At 37.3% G+C, this 22760-nt stretch overlaps 1 protein-coding gene across 1 annotated transcript in view; it reads left to right on the forward strand.

The window, feature by feature from the left end:
* The window catches only part of kcnq1.2 (potassium voltage-gated channel, KQT-like subfamily, member 1.2), a 367043-nt gene that overhangs the window by 342016 nt on the left and 2267 nt on the right, over window positions 1-22760 (forward strand). Inside the window, exon 11 of the mRNA XM_039768020.1 lies at window positions 3975-4137. Within this exon, the coding sequence (XP_039623954.1) occupies window positions 3975-4137 (163 nt within the window). The remainder of the gene's footprint in view (window positions 1-3974; window positions 4138-22760) is intronic.

Here is a 22760-nt window from a genome sequence, read left to right on the forward strand (position 1 = left end):
CTCCAGACCCTTTCACTTCTGTCACGTGCTCAGGGTGAACCTGCTCTCATCTGTAAAAAGCACAGGGCACCAGTGGTGCATCTGTCAATTCTGGTATTCTATGGCGAATGCCAATCGAGCTGCATGCTGCTGGGCAGTGAGCTCAGGGCCCATTAGAGGACATGGGGCCCTTGGGTCACCCTCATGAAGTCTTTCTGGTTGTTTGGTCAGAGACATTCACACCAGTGGCCTGCTGTAGGTCATTTTGTAGGGCTCTGGCTGTGCTCATCCTGTTCCTCCTTGCCCAAAGGAGCAGATACTGGTCCTGCTGATGGGTTATGGACCTTCTATGGCCCTCTCCAGCTCTCCTAGAGTAACTGCTTGTCTCCTAGAATCTCCTCCATGCCCTTGAGACTGTGCAGGGAGACACAGCAAACCTTCTGGCAATGACACGTATTGATTTGCCATCCTGGAGAAGTTGGACTACCTGTGCAACCTCTGTAGGGTCCAGGTATCGCCTCGTGCTACCAGTAGTGACACTGACTGTAGCCAAATGCAAAACTAGTGAAGAAACAGTCAGAAAAGATGAGGAGGGAAAAATGTCAGTGGCCTCCTCCTGTTAAACCATTCCTGTTTTGGGGGTCATCTCATTGTTGCCCCTCTAGTGTATCTGTTGTTAATTTCATTAACACCACAGCAGCTGAAACTGATTAACATCCCCCTCTGCTACTTAACGGACCAGATTAATATCCCATACGCTTCATTGACTTTATGCTATACTCTGATTAAAAAGTGTTCCTTTAATTTTTTTGAGCAGTATATATATATATATATATATAGCAAAATACCCGCGCTTCGCAGCGGCGAAGTACTGCCTTCAAAGTTTTATTAAGAAGAAAATTAAACCTTTTTAAACTGAGGGAAAATATACCAATAATTATTTGTTAAGGATCTCTTTGTATACCACATTGTGAGTTCGGCCCTCCGGTTGTAATATGACTAAGCTGTTCGCTGAGCTTACCCTTAAGCATGCAACGTACAGTTGGCCATGTGAACAGTAATCTTGTTTCAAATCTCACAGCTTGGATTGCTGCTGTCATAATCGGTTTGAGTTTCATGGTTTGTTTCAATTACGAGTAGTAATAGTAATACGACAGTATTTGTAGGACTTGTGTTGAAGTGACATTCGGCATCTGTCAAGTGTTGTAAGTATACAACCAGTTTCATTGATAACTTCACATCCAGCTTTTGAGAGTTTAAACATTCATAAACATCAAAGTGTCCACTACTGAAATCGTCACCTGTGAATCTAAGATGTTTAAGAGGCATTGCCGGTTGTCCAAAGGTGTAAAATATTTGGCCATTTCAGTACACTTGAAAGTGACAACCAAACAATTCAGCGGCAGCCATCAACTCACATGCAGATGCATAGGTGAAGGGCTTAAGCATTTCACTCTTATATTGCTCCTGTGTAGTATAATTATCTCCTGTACCGTCATCATGATGCTCCAACAATGATGGATGGATTAAAAGGCAGAAGTCTACGTGACCATCATCATCAAGTCCTTCCGTGAGAACCCTAAATCTAAAGAGGACTGTTTCATTTATGTTAGGTAGAATGCCCAGAGGGGACTGGGCGGTCTCATGGTCTGGAATCCCTACAGATTTTATTTTTTCTCCAGCCGTCTGGAGTTTTTTTTTTGTTTTGTTTTTTCTGTCCCCCTTGGCCATTGGACCTTACTCTTATTCGATGTTAATTAATGTTGATTTATTTTGTTTTTCCTATTGTGTCTTTTATTTTTCTATTCTTTATTATGTAAAGCACTTTGAGCTACTGTTTGTATGAAAATGTGCTATATAAATAAATGTTGTTGTTGTTGTTGTATCAGTCCACACCTTGAACCTGTCCCAGTCATTCAATACATAAGACACAATGTTTCTCCAGATATCAAGAGTGAGCCTGATATGGCCGTGCAATATGTAACAAAGAGAATGGAAAAGATAGGTGCCATCTCCGGGCATGGAAACCACTCGGTAAGTGATAGTTCTTTGATCGATGGTGATCACCTCGATAGACATGTTAATGTTGGTACGGTTTGAACAATAAAGGAAATGGGTACCTGAACAATAATTTAAGTCTAAAATCCCTACAAAATAACTATAATCGTAATAAATGAACAATAAAACAGATAGATAGATAGATAGATAGATAGATAGATAGATAGATAGATAGATAGATAGATAGATAGATAGATAGATAGATAGATAGATAGATAGATAGATAGATACTTTATTAATCCCAAGGGGAAATTCACATAATAAATAACATAACAGTGGAGAAGCCGTGGATTAAATAAAAAGGCTGTAGTTATCAGCAGGGAGACGTGAATCCTGTGGTGAAGCAAAGAAGGAAATGTAGAGACTGGAGCGACGGACAGCCTTATATAGGCAGGCAGCCAACAACGTGGGAGGCGTTGGGATGGGGGACCCAATGCCGCCTCACACGGTGACTGAGCTGCAGGCTATGGACCTATATATGTAGCGTTGGGAACCCGCGTACCAAATTTCTTGAAGATGGGCCCATAAGTAACAAAGACCGTTGAAAAGTGGCATCATACCAACGAAATAAGTACCAAATTTCAGCCTTCTACCTACACGGGAATTTAGAGAATTAGTGATGTTGTAAAGTTCAATATGGCGGCTGACAGTGGCATCATACCACCGAAATAAGTACGTACATTGGTTTCGGTTAGTGCAGGGAAGCCGCTTCCAAATTTCGTGAGGATGGGGCCATAAATAAGAAAGTTCAACATGGCAGACGTTGTTGACCGTTATGACCGTTATGTGTAGAATTTCAAAATGAAACCTGCTTATCTTTTGTAAGTAAGCTGTAAGAAATGAGCCTGCCAAATTTCAGCCTTCTACCTACACGGGAAGTTGGGGAATTAGCGACGTTTGGAAAATTCAATATGGCGGCCGACAGTGGCGTCATACCACCTAAATAAGTACGTACATTGGATTTGGTTAGCGCAGGGAAGCCACTTACCAAATTTCGTGAAGATGGGGTCAGCCTTCTACCTACACGGGAAGTTGGAAAATTAGTGACGTTGGAAAGTTCAATATAGCGGCCGACAGTGGCATCATACCATCGAAATAAGTACGTACATCGGTTTCGGTTAGTGCAGGGAAGCCACGTACCAAATTTCATGAAGATGGGGCCATGAATAAGAAAGTTCAACATGGCGGACGTTGTCGACTGTTATGACCGTTACGTGCAGAATTTCGAAATGAAACCTGCTTAACTTTTGTAAGTAAGCTGTAAGGAATAAGCCTCCCAAATTTCAGCCTTCTACCTATATGGGAAGTTGAAGAATTAGTGATGAGTCAGTGAGTGAGTGAGTGAGTGAGTGAGGGCTTTGCCTTTTTTTAGTTTAGATAGTGGGAAGGTTATCCGGAGCATCTGGTATGAGATTTTGGGTAAAGCGATGCTTGTAAGATTAGTCAAAACTTAAATTAAGCACTGAAAGTTCTACCTTAAGTGCCACTGGGGTTCAGTTTATTCCCAGGTGGCATGAATGTCAGTTCAGGTCTGTATGTTTTTTTCTAAAAGTATCTAGATGGAAGTTTGGTTCCTATGAATATTGTTTTAACATGCAGTTGGGTTATTTGGCCTGGAATCCTAGAATAAATTTGGGTATATCAATGTCCTATGATGGACTGAGGTTCTCTCCATGGCTACAGGGTTAGATACCTCCTAGAAGTGTGGCATTCAATTTTCATCTAAAGCCATTTTATTAGGCTGCCTTCTAATTTTGTATCTTCTTGTATTTTTTAAAGCATCTTTTGTTGGGGTGCAGCATATTCTTGTCTAGACTATCACTTTCTTCTCTGCCTAGTAAACTACAGTGGTGCACAAAACCTTTAAATATGAGGCAGCTTATGAGAATGGATGAAAGGCTGTTAGAACTAAGAGTTCCTCCTCTCTTTTTTTGCAGAGTAAGAGGTACAAAAGAAAACTGAAAGGGGGCCGTGATAATGAAATCACAGTTGCTTTAAATACACCTGATCAAGTCTTATCCATTCCTCAAATCACCTACGATGACATCAGCGACAAAGAGGATAAGAAAGAAATTGCATTTTATAGTGATGAATCAACAAGTAAGAACTCTTTCATTTTTTAATTAAAATTTAAACTTAAACAATGGAACTCATAATTTATTTTTATTTAAGTTTTGAATGTATTGTTAATACATATTTGCAGCCAGTAAGCATTTTTGTACAAATAAGTAACCTTTTTTATTTAATGTCTTTTTGCCCTATCTCAGCATTCTACAGAGAAATACTTACAACACAAAATAATCAGGAGCACAGCAAGAGTTCTACAGTTTCACTGCATAAATGCAGCAATAGTATAGGAAAAATAGTCAGAAATGTTGAGAGTGTCAAACACGTGCCATCACCATAACAGAGATAAAAGTATAAAGTCACCACCAGGTGCTGTTTTTGAGTACATTTGATAAAAGGAACACAGAATGCAAGAAAATGCATAGAGATTAAAGAGTGAGTTCCATATACAAAATGGATTGGTACAAACCCTATTCATTCTTGTGACTAAGTAAAAGAATAATGTGTGTTCTTTTTTTGTTTACGAAAGCTTCTAAAAAAGAGAGGAGGCTTTGGTCCATTGCAAGATTTATTTTAGTAGTGACAATTACTAGAACAAATTCATACTGTATGTGAAAATACACTATGACATTTCACAAATAACTTTTAAGTATTGCAGAATCACCATAAATGTGTTTAGTAAAAATATAGGAAAATACATATATGAAGAACTGGTGCTGATGAGCCTGAAATGCAGTAGTTATAAAAGTTTAAGAAAGATGAAAGATTGCTACTTAAGAGTCATTGACAAGGAAATAACAGAGGAGAGAGTTCTGTGAGAAAGTTGGTTGTAACACCAAAAAATTAGTGATGCTTGGAAAGGTCTTGTTAATTAAAGAAGAGGTATCTGATTGACTGAACACTGGTTTAATAAATGTGCATGGAGTTATGTAAAAATTCATGGATGTAAACTGGATCATACCGTATATCTAATTGAGTAAAGATGGAAGCAGTACCATCTGTTAAGAAAATTACAAAATGCATGCCTAAAAAAAATTAAGCCTATAGCAGATTAAAGAGACTATCAGGTGACATCTAAACTGCAACAATTTCAATGAATGTGATGGACATGCAGAGAGAAAGGAATCGAAAGATATATTGTTAATGGTTGTAAAGAAGGAATAGACATAACTAAATACTGCAAGTTATAATGTCACAGAAATTGATAAAGGAAGATGAAGGGAATGCACATACAATCAGACATGTCAAACATAAAATGGTAGTTGAATGGATAAAATGGTGCATGGACTGGTTGATAGCTTAGGGTAACATAGTCTATCAAGTTTCTCTTGATACCACCTTGTAGAATACTTCTTGAGTAACCATGTATTACACTAAATCTATATTCCTACCAGTCAGAGAAAGCAGACTAACAAGCCTGTGGGAAACTTAACATGGCCGTAAACATAGAAAGAGCTATTTACAGAAACTCTGCCATGTTAACAGTTGGCATAGACCATATCTCGTTGATATACCTTTACATGGCATAAAGTACCAGGCATTTTCAGCTGGTCTGAAAGGTGCAAAAAATGTAACTGGCAGGAGTAAAAGACATAATGATGCTCATAATGGAAGCATGATATGCACAAAGTTTATTTTGATCACTTTTTAATATTGCAATGTAATACGAAATTTAGGTATTGCTTCATAATGGAGAAGCTTTGTTGCAGAAAACACTTAGTAGAAAAAGAAGAGTATTGAGATATTTTTCTATATTGACTACACCATGAACATCTTTTATTTATACCAGCTGATGGATTCTCCGCTTGCTTTGTTTAATGCAACATGGCAGTTTGATGAGACACCTGTGTCAATGCACAGTTGTTTTAAAAGTGATGTAGCTCAGACTACATGAGTGTGCAAGTTTGTGTGAATTGTCCTTCTAGGGATCCAGAAGATGCCAGGGAAATGGCTTAAGAAAGATGGAATTTATTCCGGATATTTACTTATAGATTTATTTATTTTCTACAATCATGGAAGAGCAACAGTTTTTATGGAACTTTTTATTGGATTATTTATTTATTAAGAAGAATTCACTGCACTTTTGAACATTGTTGTTTGTTCTTAGCAAGAATAAAAGCACTTCCACTGACTTGCACCACCTCTTGTCTGTTAAGTGTCCTCATTGTGGCTTATCCCGGTCATGTATATCAATGGCCCCCTATTTCAAGAGTGATAAGGACGCTGCAGCCTACCTGGACCATTGCAGGCAGACTGAAGAAATCTAACAGAGTCTTTTCATTTAGGTTCATTTAGATAACACTTTTGAATATATTGTAATTATCACCAGTTGACATACAGGTAAATGGTATAATACAGAAACACCCCTTACAGTATGTCATTAAAAGCAACATTTTAGATATATTAAGAGTCATGGGTGTATACTTGATGATTAGTTCAATGGCAGGGCTCAGTAAATCATTATGGGACAGAAGCAAAAGAAATAAAAACAATTTGAAGTCAGCTTCAACCAGTGGCGTAGCGTGGGTGTCAGCCGCCCAGGGCGGAGGAAAATTTCGCCGCCCCCTTATTTAGGTATTTCAATTTAAAAGACTAAAATATACAGTAATTCTTTGCCACCCCCTAAAAGTGCTGCCCCCACTACACTACGCCACTGGCTTCAACCCAGTAATTACCAGTTTCTCCAATTGATGTACTCATCTTTCCTCAGTCACATGTTGTCTGTGACGTTACCCTGCAGCACTGTAGACTTTCAGCTATACCAACAAAAAGATTTTGTTTAGGCCTTTAAAAAAAGTAAATGCACAAAACTTTATGGGTATAATATTTTGCTTACATCTGTCTGTTCAAGTAGTTTCTTAATCTTATTCTGGGTAATCGATTGTCAAGATCTTTCTAAGTTAGAGGGACTTATGGTGGATTTACAATGGATATAACTTCAGTTGATTAGCAATACATATTCAAATATTCTCCACATGCTTAAACTATAGTTATTAAAACCCTCCAGCCAACATACTTTACTTCATTTATTTACTGTTGTTGTGGACATAATACGTCATTATATAATTACTTATCTATTTCGCCGATATGGCTATTCTATATACAGTTAGGTCCATAAATATTTGGACAGAGACAACTTTTTTCTAATTTTGGTTCTGTATATTACCACAATGAATTTTAAATGAAACAACTCAGATGCAGTTGAAGTGCAGACTTTCAGCTTTAATTCAGTGGGGTGAACAAAACGATTGCATTTTTTTTAACACAATACCTTCATTTTATGGACTCAAAAGTAATTGGACAATTGACTCAAAGGCTATTTCATGGGCAGGTGTGGGCAAATCCGTCGTTATGTCATTATCAATTAAGCAGATAAAAGGCCTGGAGTTGATTTAAGGTGTGGTGCTTGCATGTGGAAGATTTTGCTGTGAACAGACAACATGCGGTGAAAGGAGCTCTCCATGCAGGTGAAAGAAGCCATCCTTAAGATGCGAAAACAGAAAAAACCCATCCGAGAAATTGCTACAATATTGCGAGTGGCAAAATCTACAGTTTGGTACATTCTGAGAAAGAAAGCAAGCACTGGTGAATTCAGCAACACAAAAAGACCTGGATGTCCACAGAAGACAAAAGTGGTGGATGATAGCAGAATCATTTCCATGGTGAAGAGAAACCCCTTCACAACAGCCAACCAAGTGAACAACACTCTCCAGGGGGTAGGCGTATCGATATCCAAGTCTACCATAAAGAGAAGACTGCATGAAAGTAAATACAGAGGGTGCACTGCAAGGTGCAAGCCACTCATAAGACTCAAGAATAGAAAGGGTAGATTGGACTTTGCTAAAGAACATCTAAAAAAGCCAGCACAGTTCTGGAAAAAACATTCTTTGGACAGATGAAACCAAGATCAGCCTCTACCAGAATGATGGCAAGAAAAAAGTATGGAGAAGGCGTGGAACAACTCATTATCCAAATCATACTACATCATCTGTAAAATACAGTGGAGGCAGTGTGATGGTTTCGGCGTGCATGGCTGCCAGTGGCACTGGGACACTACTGTTTATTGATGATGTGACAAAGGACAGAAGCATCCAAATGAATTCTGAGGTGTTCAGAGACATACTGTCTGCTCAAATCCAGCTAAATGCAGTCAAATTGATTGGGCGGTGTTTCATGATACAGATGGATAATGACCCAAAAGATACAGCCAAAGCAACCCAGGAGTTTATTAAAGCAAAGAAGTGGAAAATTCTTGAATGGCCAAGTCAGTCACCTGATCTTAACCCAATTGATCATGCATTTCACTTGTTGAAGACTAAACTTCAGACAGAATGGCCCACAAACAAACAGCAACAGAAAACTGTTGCAGTAAAGGCCTGGCAGAGCATTAAAAAGGAGGAAACCCAGCATCTGGTGATGTCCATGAGTTCAAGACTTCAGGCTGTCATTGCCAGCAAAGGGTTTTCAACCAAGTATTAGAAATGAACATTTTATTTCCAGTTATTTAATTTGTCCAATTACTTTTGAGCCCCTGAAATAAAGGGATTTTGTTAAAAAAATATTTTAGTTCCCTCACATTTTTATGCAATCTTTTTGTTCAACCCACTGAATTAAAGCTGAAAGTTTGGACTTCAACTCCATCTGAGCTGTTTCATTTAAAATTCATTATGATAATGTACAGAACCAAAATTAGAAAAAATGTTGTCTCTGTCCAAATATTTATGGACCTAACTGTAGCACTATAGAATGAACAAGAAAAGTGTCACATTCCATTTAAATTCTTTGATTCATTTATAGTTTCCTCTGCCAGGTAAATGTATGTGATATATGAAAAAAACACTATTAAAAATGTACATGGATACATAGTATATCTGTGCATCTGTAGCCTTTTTTAAAATAAGCATTCTTCTTCTTTAATATGAATTATTAAATTGAACATTATGAATATATGTAGCTAGGACCATCTGACAGAAGGAAAGTTAAAAACAAAATTTTGCATGCATAAATAATCTCTTAGAACACCAGTCATTAACCCCACCACCAGGCATTCCAAAAATATATAGAGGTGTTGGCAAATGTATGATCACTGGCATAAATGTTGCTCTGATCAGTGATGAAAAATGTTGTTCTTGTTTCTGCATAGATTATGATGATCTACACTCACTGTACAAATTATTAGGAACATTTGATTTCACTCCTGTCAGCTAATGACAGACAAATGATGCTGCACAACTGGACAGCTGAAGATTGGAAACATGTATCATGGTCTGATGAGTCTCAGTTATTGTTAAGGCACACAAATGGTAGGGTTAGAATGTGGTGTCAATAGTATGAATTCATGTACCCAACCTTGCTTACGTCAACAGTCCAGGCTCCTGGTTGTGATGTAATGTTGCGGGGAATGTTTTTTTGGCATTCATTGTCTTCAATGTCATGGCATATTGGAATAGTTGCTGACCATGTGCATCTGTTCATGGCCACAATTTACCCATCTTCTAATGGCTACTTCCAGCATGATAATACACCATATTTAACAAAGTAAAAATCACCTTGAACTAGTATCATTATGCTGACAGTGTCACTAGATCTGAATCCAACAGAACACCTTTGGAATATAGTAGAATGGTAGTATTTATTGTATGAATTTGTGATGCAAACTTGTTAACATGGACCAGAATCTCAAAGTAATGCTTCCAACATCTTGCGGAATCCATGTCACAAGAGTTGAGGCTGTATTTAGAACACAAGGAGGCCATAGCCAGTATTAGTATAATGTTCCTAAGTATTGCTTGGTGATTATTTGTTTTCTTTTTGGGGGTTTTGATACTCAAAGAATTCAAATTTGACAATAAAATTAAAATTTAACACTGTATTTAATAATTTGCCAATTTATTTACCGTACATCTCCTGTGACACAATTTTGTTTTTCCTTGGACACTTCCATTTTAGAATTTTGCAGCAGCTGTTTTCTTGATTATTTCCCAGAATTCCCTGATGCATGCTCACTGTTGACATTATCATTAGTCGCAGCATAAACTTCATACTTGTCCAAGTTCAAGGAGACAAAATGTGAGTTTATTTTGATAGTGTTCCTGGTTTAAGATTTTAGCATCATTCTTCCTGATTTTGATTTTTGTTTTTTGTTTTGAGACTTTGACAAATGATTGGTTTGACCTCCCATTAAGCACAAAACTTGACCTACTGTACATACATCTCCTGATCCTTCCTCCTTAAAATACTCTGGTGCTTGAATAGGACAAATGTCAGGTCCATCATTGGTGAAGACACATTCTCTCTAAGCACCTGGTACAATGCCCAAAGGAATAACCTGATCAAAATGTCCGAAAGGTCAATGGTCATCACTGAGAAGATGGAATTGTAAAAGGTACAGTAACAACCAATCAAGTTTAAGTTTATTTTCAAGTTTACATAATACAATGAAAATCTTACATACCAATGTCAACAATACCATATCAAACGTACATGCACACTCGCATAAAAAGGTACACACAGGATGCACCATATGGTGCATGATAACATATCTTTGGCTTTCAGTTCAATGCTTAGAAAACGTTCATCTGTGTAGTTAGAGCAGCTCTATATCCTAAAGTAGTATAGTGCTGCTTTTTGACTTTCTTCAATGGCATTAAAAACAGCCTTCTGCAATTTACATTCACAGCCTTTTTAACATTGATTGTCGCTGTCTGGACCCTAAAAAGACCAAACCCTGTCATGTGCCATTTTTATTTCCCTTCCCTTGAAACCACTTAAACAGAGTATAAGTTTTAATGTTTCACAAAACACATAAAAAAATGTGTTCATATCCTTCCAAAATACTTTTCTTGATAAGAAATTTAATTACTGCTTTAATTACTGTACTATTTATGAAAGTGGAAAAATTTATATTTTCAAAAACAAATGTGTCTTGCCTACTGTTATGCAACTTTACATGAACCAGTAGTTTTAGAATTGGTTGTAAATCTATCTTGTTATTTTATGTACATTTATCTTGTAAACAGTTCAACATGAAAGTTGTTCATTGTCTATAAAGTACTTTGTTCTCAGTAAAAACTTTCAGTGTGGCATGTGGTTTGGTATTTAATATTTGCTAATGTAGTGTGACATTAAAGGAATCATTTCAAATTTCATTCTTAATTACAAATAGAGGTTATTTTAGCATGTATATATCCATGTGTGTCGAATTACTTTACAAAACTAATGTAGAAAAGAACATTTGGCAATTGAATAAAATCGCTGTATGTTTAAATAGTTAACATTTTTCAAACTGATCAACTGAATGTTTGCATTCATTTAGACCTGTCAGAGTGTTACTGGGCTCAGAGGCACCATCTAGTGGATTTTATCGCAGTCGTAATGTTTGTAGCAGTTGACATGAATTGGACAATGGTAAAATGTTTGTTATAAGCAGTAATAAAAATCTAATTTGTAGACAGGTTCTGATTCATTTCATTCTTCCAGAGAATAATCCTTTTTTTCAAATTTGGGTTTTTCATTTTATACAGTTTGACAAATTACCCTGCTAAAATTTTAAAGTGTTGCACAAGATAAAACATCATTTTAGTTTTTTGACGTTCCTTACATATGATCTTCCCTCTTATTGGAAATGTATGAATTCATTATTAGTTTTAAATTCTACAGGCAAATGAAGTGATGTTACCAAACAAATTAGTGAAGCTGTAGTTTGTCATTAAGAATATGATCTGCAGATTTTACTACAGTGAACACTATAGTAATACTGTATATTTAATTATTGTCAAGATATGGAAACTACAAAAAGTTGACTTGAAAATGTTAAGAAGGTTCTGGGCATATTTGCACTGATTAAAATATGAACAGCTGCCTTTGCATCATTTAGGTGTATGCTGCACATACATTGGTGATGGTTGAAGTGGCTCCCAACTCTCTATGTAAAACTCTTTGAGTAGCAATAAGTGCTATAGAAATGAAATTATTATTATTATTACTATCATTTAGCCACCCTAATTGTTTCGTATTAATATTTTCTATTGTTCATCAGATACAATGCCCACTGTCACTTGTACATGCTATGTATATTCTAGAAAAACATTTAAACTCTCTGTTCTTTCACATCAGTCAAGTTTGGCACTGATATTTACTGACCTTACATTACCTTTATGCCTTTTGCCTTCAGGGAAACACTGGATTTTACAATCATTATAGACACCATATCATCATTTTTAACTAGATACACAAGTTCCGCTAAGAACAATAGGTTATAGCAAAAAAGTCTGTCTATCTATCTATCTATCTATCTATCTATCTATCTATCTATCTATCTATCTATCTATCTATCTATCTATCTGAATGGATTTTGCTTTCCAGTTATGGTTTGTTTACATCTCCAAAGAAAATCCTAAATGACATCTGTTCTAAAATTAGGAACACTACTACAAGTTAAGATGGTCAATCAACATAAAATGGGTTTGAGATAAAAAAATCCTACAACCAGAGCACTTGTAAAGAGGTGTCAGAATCAAGTCAAAAAAGACCTGTAAGACATAGCATTGAGTCAACCCTTGAAGATGTTGTGAGAGTTAAACAACAACATTATTTGGAACAAGTTTTGTAGAGGCAATATCTTCCCACAAAAAATGTATTTCATTGTTAACTTAAACATTTTCAAAAGCTGTGTGAAAAAACCCTGGGTAGTGATCAGGTAGCCCATGATCATTATCATTTTGCTTCAGCCTTGGAGATCATTACTGTAACTTCTATGATTTTGAATACTAGTGTAAAATTGTAAGGAAATACATAGAAGGGTTTGACAAAATCAGTATACATCTGGGACTGTTTTCTTCATTCAGAAGGGCTATTTAGAAAAGCATCATGCAACAGGCTCACAGCTCTGAGCAATGTTCCTCATGCATGCAGTCCCTTGTTGTTCATCATGCAGCAGCACTAGCATCTTCTTATCTACAGGTCAGAAAATAATACTTTCACCTTCTCCACACCATGCAATTTTTATGGAATAATGTTTTATGTATGCTAGGCAACTATTTTAAAAGGTCATCTTATAATCTGTGACAAGATTGGATTCCTTGGCAGAGCATATTTCTCTGTAAACAGAGCCAGTTAAGATACCAAGGAGTGCCTAAGCTGAATGACAGCAGTAATCAAAGTGCTTGACTAATTGCATTTTGGGATTTTTCTTCCATTACCTTGAATTACTAGCAGTTACACCATATGTCTTGTTCTTTTCTGATCCAGAGATACAAAACCTGCTTCTCTTTGCCTTACTTCTATGTACTTCAAAATAAATCTATTTTTTTTTATTATTTTTTGTCTTCATCCTAAGGCTATGAAGCATGTGTCCACTGATTAAAAAACATGTTGCTCCAACATCCTTTATCTACTTCCTGTTATTCACTTTAACTGCAGTGTTCATTTGTGTCTTGCTGTTTGCTACAGTAACCATTTATTACACATGTTTATTGGCTCCTACTGAGATTTAATTTGTGGCTACTGTGGCAGACAGCCAGCCTTCTTAACCGGCTGGGATGCCCCCGTAATGGAAGGACCAGCAGAGAAAGCAAATACAGGGAATTATCTCCCTGGAGCACTAGGTTGCAGGTGTTAGCTAAGCTCTTAAACAGATTACATACATTATATATTAGTGACCATCTGTCTTCCATATTTTACTGTGTGCTATCTTTATTTTGTCTGATATTATTGTCATTAAATTGAATTTCAATTCAAATGAAATACAGGGTAAAAAAGTTGACAATGACCTCTGCAGACATTGCCCAGGTACCCTTTATTCTGCTGTAACAGAACACTGCTGAACCAATTCTCCAATCAGATAAAATTATGTTATTTCTTTGTGCTGGGTTTGTATATTTTCATTACATATATATGTATTTTATAAAATACACTTCATTCAATAGAGACAGAAGAAAAATAAACTTAGACCTTTATGCTGTTATGCTTCATCAGGACTGGACTGTTGTTAACACACTCTTTCTAAGAGACACATCTTAAACTATTGTAACAAGAAGAGACACGAGGCATGGCAAGGTTTGGGGCAGCCACCCGTTTAATGCAGTTTCCTGGCTGCAAAAGCAAATGATTCATGTAAGACAAGTTTACACGACAGAGTCCAAAACAGAACTGCCTCCCAGAGCAAAGGCGGGAGGCTTTATAGGACGTTGGGCGGAAGTGACGTCGTCCTCAGGGCCGGGACCGGAAGTGATGACGGTCCGGCGACTTCGGAACAGGCTCTGGAGTGCGTGGCCGGGACTTCCTCAGTGGGACATAGCTCCCGTGTAGTCCACCAAGGGGCTGTTCTGCCCTCCCAGGTTTCAAAGCCTGCCTCGGGGTCTTTAGGAGCTGTAGGAGCTCCTGCATGGAATGAAAATCACCCCAGGCCAGCTGGGCAAAGTCCTGGGGTAGGTGCTGCAACAGCAGAAAACAGGCAACCTGCTGCACAATTTGTAGCGGGGTCAATTCGAATGGCCGTAGCCACAGACCCACCTGCTGCCAGAGAGCCATAGCTTGTTCTGGGAGCCCTTTATTTGGGTTAAACACCCAGGTTTGTAATTCCTTCACCTGCTGGCCTGGGGAAAGCCCATCCTTATCAGGGACCTTGGTCCCGATGGGCGGCTCGGCTCTCCTGCCCAGGAGAGCATAATGAGCCCTTTAGTGTCCTCCCCAGAAACCAGCCCACGCCTGTGGGTCCCTTCCACCTTCTCCACCAGATAGGGCTTTAGCCCAGGGTTGCCCTCGTGGAGCACTCCCCGCACTCCCCGCCCTGAAACTCGGCCCCGGTACTTTCCTACCTGGTTCTTTCTAGGGTCATGTCCCGGGTTCTTCAGGGACATCATCCTGCCGACTATGCCACAGTAACAAGAAGAGACATGAGGCGTGGCAAGGTTTGAGGCAGCCACCCGTTTAATGCGGTTTCCTGGCTGCAAAAGCAAATGATTCATGTAAGTTTACATGACAGAGTCCAAAACAGAACTGCCTCTCAGAGCAAAGGTGGGAGGCTTTATAGGACGTTGGGCGGAAGTGACGTCGTCCTCAGGGCCGGGACCGGAAATGATGTGTCCCGCTTCGAGGTAGTGGCTCCTGGTGGGATTTCCCGGGAAAGACCTGTAGGGAACTTAGAAAGAGCGTCAGCGTAAAGGGGCAGATGTATAATCAGTCCTCTCTAAGCCCTTCAGCTGCCTCCTATGCACACGTGTGTGACACTATTCACTTCCTTCTGAAGCATGGATACTGATATCTTAGCCCACAGGAGTAAAGTAATTATACTGACAAGGAGGAACTGAGCTAAACACAAAAAACTAAAACAAAGATATTTTCTGCAGAACAGCCACATTCGAAACAGAAAAATTTACTTTTTCTCATTGAGCAGACACTTTCCTGTTTTTTTGAAAACAGAAGAGTATATTCAATCTGCTCACAATCCTCCAAAAATAGCCTGTTTCTGGAAGTGATGTGCGAATACAGATAAGTTAATGGCATTCTCAATATTTAGATTATAATAAAATTAAGATAAGTATGAAGTTCATTCATTTTGTCTTTCTACATTTTGAGTTTGACTTACTACAATGTAATATTTCCATGGCTCATACGTTGTATAAAAAGTCCACACAGATGAAAAGCAAACTCATATGGAATTGTATAACTAGTGCCCTATTAAATTAATTTGATGCTGAACTGGCACAATTCAAAAAGCGATAAACAACCACTTTAAATGCACTATATAATATGACACGATAAAAATGATCACCACCATTTTTTTTATTATGCACTTCAGAAGAGTTGGCTACCAAGTAGTCACTTGCTTTTGTTTTCTATTTTTAAATAAGCTTTCAACACACTGATTTGAGTCCAATGATACAATCCTTCGAACTGTGCACATTTTAATGCAGCCACTACTTGTGATTCATTCTCTTCTTTTTCTTTGAAACTGCTGTATTGCTCATATTTGGGAAATGCAATATAACATTACTACGTAGGAGCACTTAGGGGACACTCTTGGCCCAAGAGGATTATAAAGTATTATTCCAGCTCTACATTTTAAACCACTATTGATGGCTCATTTTATAAAAGTGAGAGCTTGACTGTAATATTTTTCTAATTTGAATTTTGAGGTACTTTGTAATAGTCAGTTTCAAGACCAGTATATAAAATAGTAATGAATTGCTTTAACACTAGAATTACTGAAGACTATAAAAAATCCTGTAATCCCAGCCCACCTCAAATCCCTTTGCACCTCTCCATCAGTGTCCTTTGTTTTGTAAATGTGTCGATCAGCACAAACAGCAAGCAGCCTGCTGTCCCATTCCCCACCTTGATGGAGGTCAACTCTACCACCTTGAGGTTCCTCGAGTTGTATAGGGTAAATAATACAGTATATCGTTAGTTGGAATACATGCATTTCATGTGTGTTTTGTGTCTGCAAACATTTGTATAACTGTAGGATGAAAGGAAATGTGAGGCAAATAATGCTGAACACATACCTAAAGGAGAAACATTTTCCATGTTATACTAATAATGACGTGAAATGTATAATATGTGAAGACTTTGGTCCAAATATCAAATAGACACATGTGTTTTTATTAAAGAATGTAACCAAAGGAAAAAAATCATTTGATTTACGTGTCGCGGTCAATGAATTAAAAACCCAAACTCAAATGTCAATTGACAGGAAGTTCTTGAATGGCACAGAAGTAAGAACTGCTGTCTTATAACCCAAAGATACTGGGTTTGAGTCAAGCTGCTATCATTATTACTATAATATAATAAAAAGATACATTTAATTTAAGTCTGTAAAACCTGGTGTAAATTTTGGCTACTTGTAAAAGTTAGCGCTTGTTTTTTTTTTTATTCAGTTTTATTCTGTCAGTAACATTCACGTGGTACAACAAACTTGCCTCTCCCTTTCTGAGTTGATGGCATTCATCTCCATTCTTTTCATAAGAGCAGTGATGACCACAGTGGGTGCTGTGCCTGATGCCTGCTCAGAACTATTTGATGTAGCGGCAATCAAAGGTATGATGCCCCATGACCGCTATCAGACTAGACAAAGGCAGGAGCATAACAACAGACAGTTTCTTCACAGACAGCACTTTCCCTGGCTAATAGACTGCTGCACCTCAACGCAACTCTGCTTGGCACCAGAAGTAAAATGGGACTTGCACTTGCAGCTAAAGTCACTTTAGTAAGCAAGCAATTTGCCACGCTACTGTTTAGATCTGGCAGTGCCATGCTGATGGTGTATATGCCCAAAAAGAAGAAGCCTTTGATTTCAGTCTGTAACAGCTTGTGTAAAGTTTTTGGAACCTGTAAAAGGTATTGCTGAAGTGGTATAACCAGACACACAAACACTGGTGAATCATGATTTCTTAGTATCTTGCTGTCACTTGAATTTTGTGTTCAGTTTTATTCTTGAATAAAAGCACACTTGTTTCGTTATACCTTTTTGCATTTTCAGTATCATGCCATAATGCGGAGTACAGACAAGATTGAAAAAAAAATTTCAAATGACATGGCATTTTCAAATAATGACGTGCATGCGTGAGAGAGGTAAAAATGGATTTGATCTCATTCAAGTGATTACTTGAAATAGCCCCATAAGTTTTATGAACACAGACTCTGAAAGTCTTCACCTTGGGTTGTAACTCAAAACACAATTCTCAACAAAACATTGCTAGATGCCCGAAACTGCAGCAAATCTGTCATTTTTCACACGTTCAACACGTATGTCTTTGTTGTCAAAGTGCAAATGCCATATGGTAGTCTGATAGTGGTCATGGGATATTGCATCTTTGATTGCCAGTACAACAAATAATTTTGAGCAGGCATCAGACACAGTACCAACTGTAGGCATTGCTGCTCTTGTGAAAAGAATGGAGATAAATGGCATCAACTCAGAGAGGGAGAGGCAAGTTTATTGTAAAACGTGAATGCCACTGACAGAATAAAGATTAATTAAAAAAAACTGCTAACTTTTAAAAGTAGCCAAAATTTACACCGCATGTTACAGACTCAAATGAAATGTATGTTTTTATTATATTATAGTAATAATAATAGCAGCTCGACTCAAACATGAACCTTTTGGTTATATGGCAGCAGTTCTTACCACTGCATCATCCAAGAATATGTTCTCAACTTTCTGTCAATTAACAATTGAGTTTAGGTTTTTAACTCATTGACCACAACATGTAAATCAAATGATTTTTTTTTCTTTGGTTATATTATAGCATAAAAGTGCACATTTTTATTTGATATTTGGACTAAAGTCATCACACATTATACACTTCACATAATTATTAGTATAACATGAGTAAAGTTTTTCAGCACTTCTTGCCTTACATTTCCTTTCATCCTACACTTACCCAGATCTTTGTAGACACGGAACACACATTAAATGCATGTATTCCAAATAATTATATATTGTATTTACCCTATACAACTTGAGGAACCTCACACGAAGATAAGGAGCCTTGGCTTGAGCTGGGAGAGTTGAGCTCCATCAAGGTGGGGGATGGAGGCTGTTTGCTGCTTGTGCTGATCAACACATTTACAAAACAAAGACACTTATAGAGAGGTGCAAAGGTGGGACGGGATTAAAAGTGTTTTCGTTGGCTTCGGCGATTCTAGTGTTAATACAGCTCGTCTGTCTTTCCTTGTGCTTTATTTTCGATATGTTAATGATAGATTTTTTTAATTTGTATTTGTATGTTTCTGAAGAGCATTTTCCAAGGGATAAAAAAAGTGCATTTCTCTCACATAAAATACAATTTTATCTCTGTAACTCCTGTAGATATCCCCCAATTATTCACCTTTTCAGTCTAATAAGTAAAAAGGCAGTGGTAAAGAAAAGCAGTATACACAAATTATAAATGCTTTTTTTTAATGTATGACAGCATATGCCAGAGTTATTCATTTATAATTTCAGTTGGGCCAGATTTTCAAACCAAGAAATTTAGTAGCGATAGACATTTTCAGCAGCCAGTAAACAGTAGGTAATGAAAAATTTTAAATCAACACAAAAGATTGTTTTAAAAACAGGTAATGTTTATTCATTGTTTCCCCTTTAGATTTGGTCACATCTCACACAAGCACATCAAAAAGTCTAAAAAAAACAACAAAAAGCTATACCTGAACAGAATTGAAGGTAACAGCCATACTTTTATTCCACAGTTAAAGTAAAAAAAAATTGCTTACATCTAACCCAAAAAATCAAAAAAGTGAACAGTATTAGTAATAACATTTGTTTTCCTTTTAAAATATGAGATCTTCCCCCCATTTAAATGAGTGGTCATGACAGGCAAAGGATTTTTTTTTTTCATAGAACTATTTTATTCACATGGTTTTAATCACTCATATGACAGAGTTTAAATTTGAGTTCCACGACAATGCCTTTCCTGCTGAAAGTCTTACCCTGACCCCCAGAAAAAAACTATACGAGTAAATGTTTAAGAGCAAGGCAACACGTATGGCGTAAAAGTGGATTGGTACATTTATTTTAATGTTTCATATTTAAAATTTCTTTGTAAAGAGTTCTTGGGTGTCAAGTAATGAATTATTAATTAAAATTATTTCTATTATTATTTCTTTACTAAATCTTATTTTCCATATGTTTCTTTATTGATGAGTTCCCATTGAAGAATTTATTGGTAACAGAACATATAGTGCGCAAGCCAAAATGACTGAAGTAACACCTAACAAAGTGGCCTTTTTGATGCCACTTTAACAAAGTTTACTGTCCGCTGTCAATCACAGAGCACTCTGGTAATACACTTGCAACCTTAAAATGCAGACTTCATCACATCACAAAACAGTGGGCAAGCGACTGCTCGTAAATTTTTATTGACAGACAGGCTGGCATTTTGCATAGGACCTATGTGATGGGCAGATGAATTTCAAATGTTTTTGCATGCCTACTTCTTGTTTTGATGACCGGTTGCGTTATATTCAGCCTTTTGTTTATTATTCTGGCACAAACGGCCATACCATCAGCAGTGCCATGTACTTAGAAATATTTTCCCACATGTCTCCAAGTCTGACGTCATTTTCGCCACGACTCCCTCACACCCAGCGTGGGATGTAAACCAGTCTTCATGCGGCTCAGGGATATGCAAGAGGCCTGTATTGACAGATATATTTACGGCACATCCGCTTAACAATAAAAAAATGGCGTTTTGCATCTGCTACAATATAATTAATTTAAAGTTTCAATGATTATTTCCCAATTGGCGAACTAAGCAGAAATAATAATAGTCAAAGCCGATTTGAGACCATTTTAGTTGCAGTCTGGAGCCCTGGCTACGAAGAAGCATTTTTCTATAATTCTGTTTTAAAGCCTGCAAAACCCCTTGGTCCATTGGCTGCAAAATTGATGTGACATTTGGTGGGAGAAAAATAGCCTTGATATCATCGCAAACAATTTGCATTTCTTCTGGATATGACGGAGCATTGTCTATAAGTAACAAAGCACGAAGAGGCAATCCATTTTCTTTGTTAAACGCCTTTACTTTTGGTACAAATTGCTTGTCAAACCATTCTTGGAACAAGGCACAATCCATCCAAGCTTTCTTTTGATTTCTGTAAAAAACAGGGAGAGAGTTCATGTTCATGTTCTTAGAACAGCGTGGTTTTGCCGATTTGCCGATAACCATCAGTGGAAGTTTATTTGTGGCAGAAGCATTGCTGCAGGCCAACACAGTTAGGCGCTGTTTATCCATTTTAAACCCTGGTGCAGATCGTTCCTCTTGTGATGCAAGACTTTTGGTAGGCAATACTTTAAAGTTAAGTCCTGTCTCATCTTCGTTGTAAACTTGCTGGGGCGAGTAGGTGAATCAAATGATGCATTTGAACTTTCCAAGGTATTCAACAGCTGCTTCGTTGTCCGCTGACAATTTCTCCTCAGTTATTGTAAGCTGCCTGATTCCATGTCTTTTCTTCCATCGGTCTAAGAAACCACAACTAGCCGTAAATGATACGTCACCGTCCATGAGCTTGTTCAATTGAAGCGCCTTTTCTTGAATTAGAGGGCCAGTGATAGGGATTCCTTTCTGTCTTTCTTGTGTAAACCATAAGAAAAGTGCTCCATCAAATTTTTCGTAAGAAGACACTGTCGTCTTGCTACTTGTGGTAGTGCAAAACTGCTCAATTTTACCTCTGTTCTTTTTCCAATCGGAAATTGTTGCTTTCCTGCCACCAAATTCCTTCGATAACTGATCACCTTTGTCAAGTCTTTTCAACACTTCCAGTTTTTCTTTTAATGTACACGAGTTATGTTTACATTTGCTTGCCATGATGATTAACAGCAGGGACAAGCACAGAATGTAAAGAAACCACACTACACACCACACACAAGGACTCACAAAACACAGGGCAAGTGCGTGCACACGAACAATAACATTGCACAAAACACATCACTCAGCAGTAGCAGGTGGCACACTGACTCAATGACTCATAGTTTGGGAACGGAAATCAAGAAAAATGTGTAGGTCTAGGCCGGGGGTTTTAGGTCACTGTCCTTCCGCTACTACTCACGTACCGCCCGTCATATCAATTTTACCTCCGATCACAGTCACACTACAGTGCAGTTTAAATTGCAGTGTACTAAATTACGTAATTTCTTACCTTTAATTCTTGACACATCAGACGCTTAATTTGCCTCATAAAGTCAATACAGTATATGGCATTATATGAAAAAACTCCGCCTAATCCGAATTTTCGCTAATCCGAACAGGGTTCAGTCCCAATTAGTTCGGATTAGCAGGACTCTACTGTACTATGAAAAAAATCTAAACTGAGTTAAACACAAAGGTAGAACTGTAGATGTATTTTTTATTCTAAAGAAAATTTATAATTTTATTTTTTGTGAGATCTTATCATTATAGTATGTAACTGAAGCTTAACACATTGAGAAAAGTATGAGAAATTTCAACCTATTGGTTAATCGGAGAGATTAAGTGTTTTAGGAAAATGGTTGGATGGTAAATAAACTGGAGAACATGACAAAAGAAAAAGAGGATGGTGGAGTTTGATGTAAAGTTAAATCATCCCTTTTCTGAACACATTTTTTTCTCTTTAATGTTGTACTGATGATAAAGATATTGGAAGCCTTCTCTTAAAAATTTTAAAGTAACTAGTTAGGATACCTGTTTTGACAGGTTTTCAGTTTCAGAACATACAGTACTAAACTTTTTTATTATTCATTTTTCACTCATACTGTATTACTTTTGATCCATTTTTCCTTTTTATGAATAAAACTTATTTTTTCACCTTTTCATAACATTTTGTGTGCTTTACTAGTATGGTCTTGTTCTACAAGTAAGCTTTTATCTGAGATCTGCCCTGTTAGCTTACCTTCAGTAGTAGTGGTCTAAGTTCAGGGTTTGCCTTGCTGCATATGGTTACATTTGTTTGCAGCTATTTGGTTGTTGTGGTACTGTAGTATAACATTAATAAGTAAGAAGTGTACAGTATATATCACAGGGGAAAATCCAGCTTAATCAAATTCAAGGGTTCCAAGGATTTGTAACTTATGTTGGCAACATGGACACAAGAGAGGATATTGGATAGCTGGATCATTTAAAATGTATTTAGAGTTCATCAATAAATCCTTTTCCAAATTAACATTTCTTTTTTCTTAT

This window comes from Polypterus senegalus, chromosome 11 (genome assembly GCF_016835505.1).
Source record: "Polypterus senegalus isolate Bchr_013 chromosome 11, ASM1683550v1, whole genome shotgun sequence".
Taxonomy (NCBI): Eukaryota; Metazoa; Chordata; class Cladistia; order Polypteriformes; family Polypteridae; genus Polypterus; species Polypterus senegalus.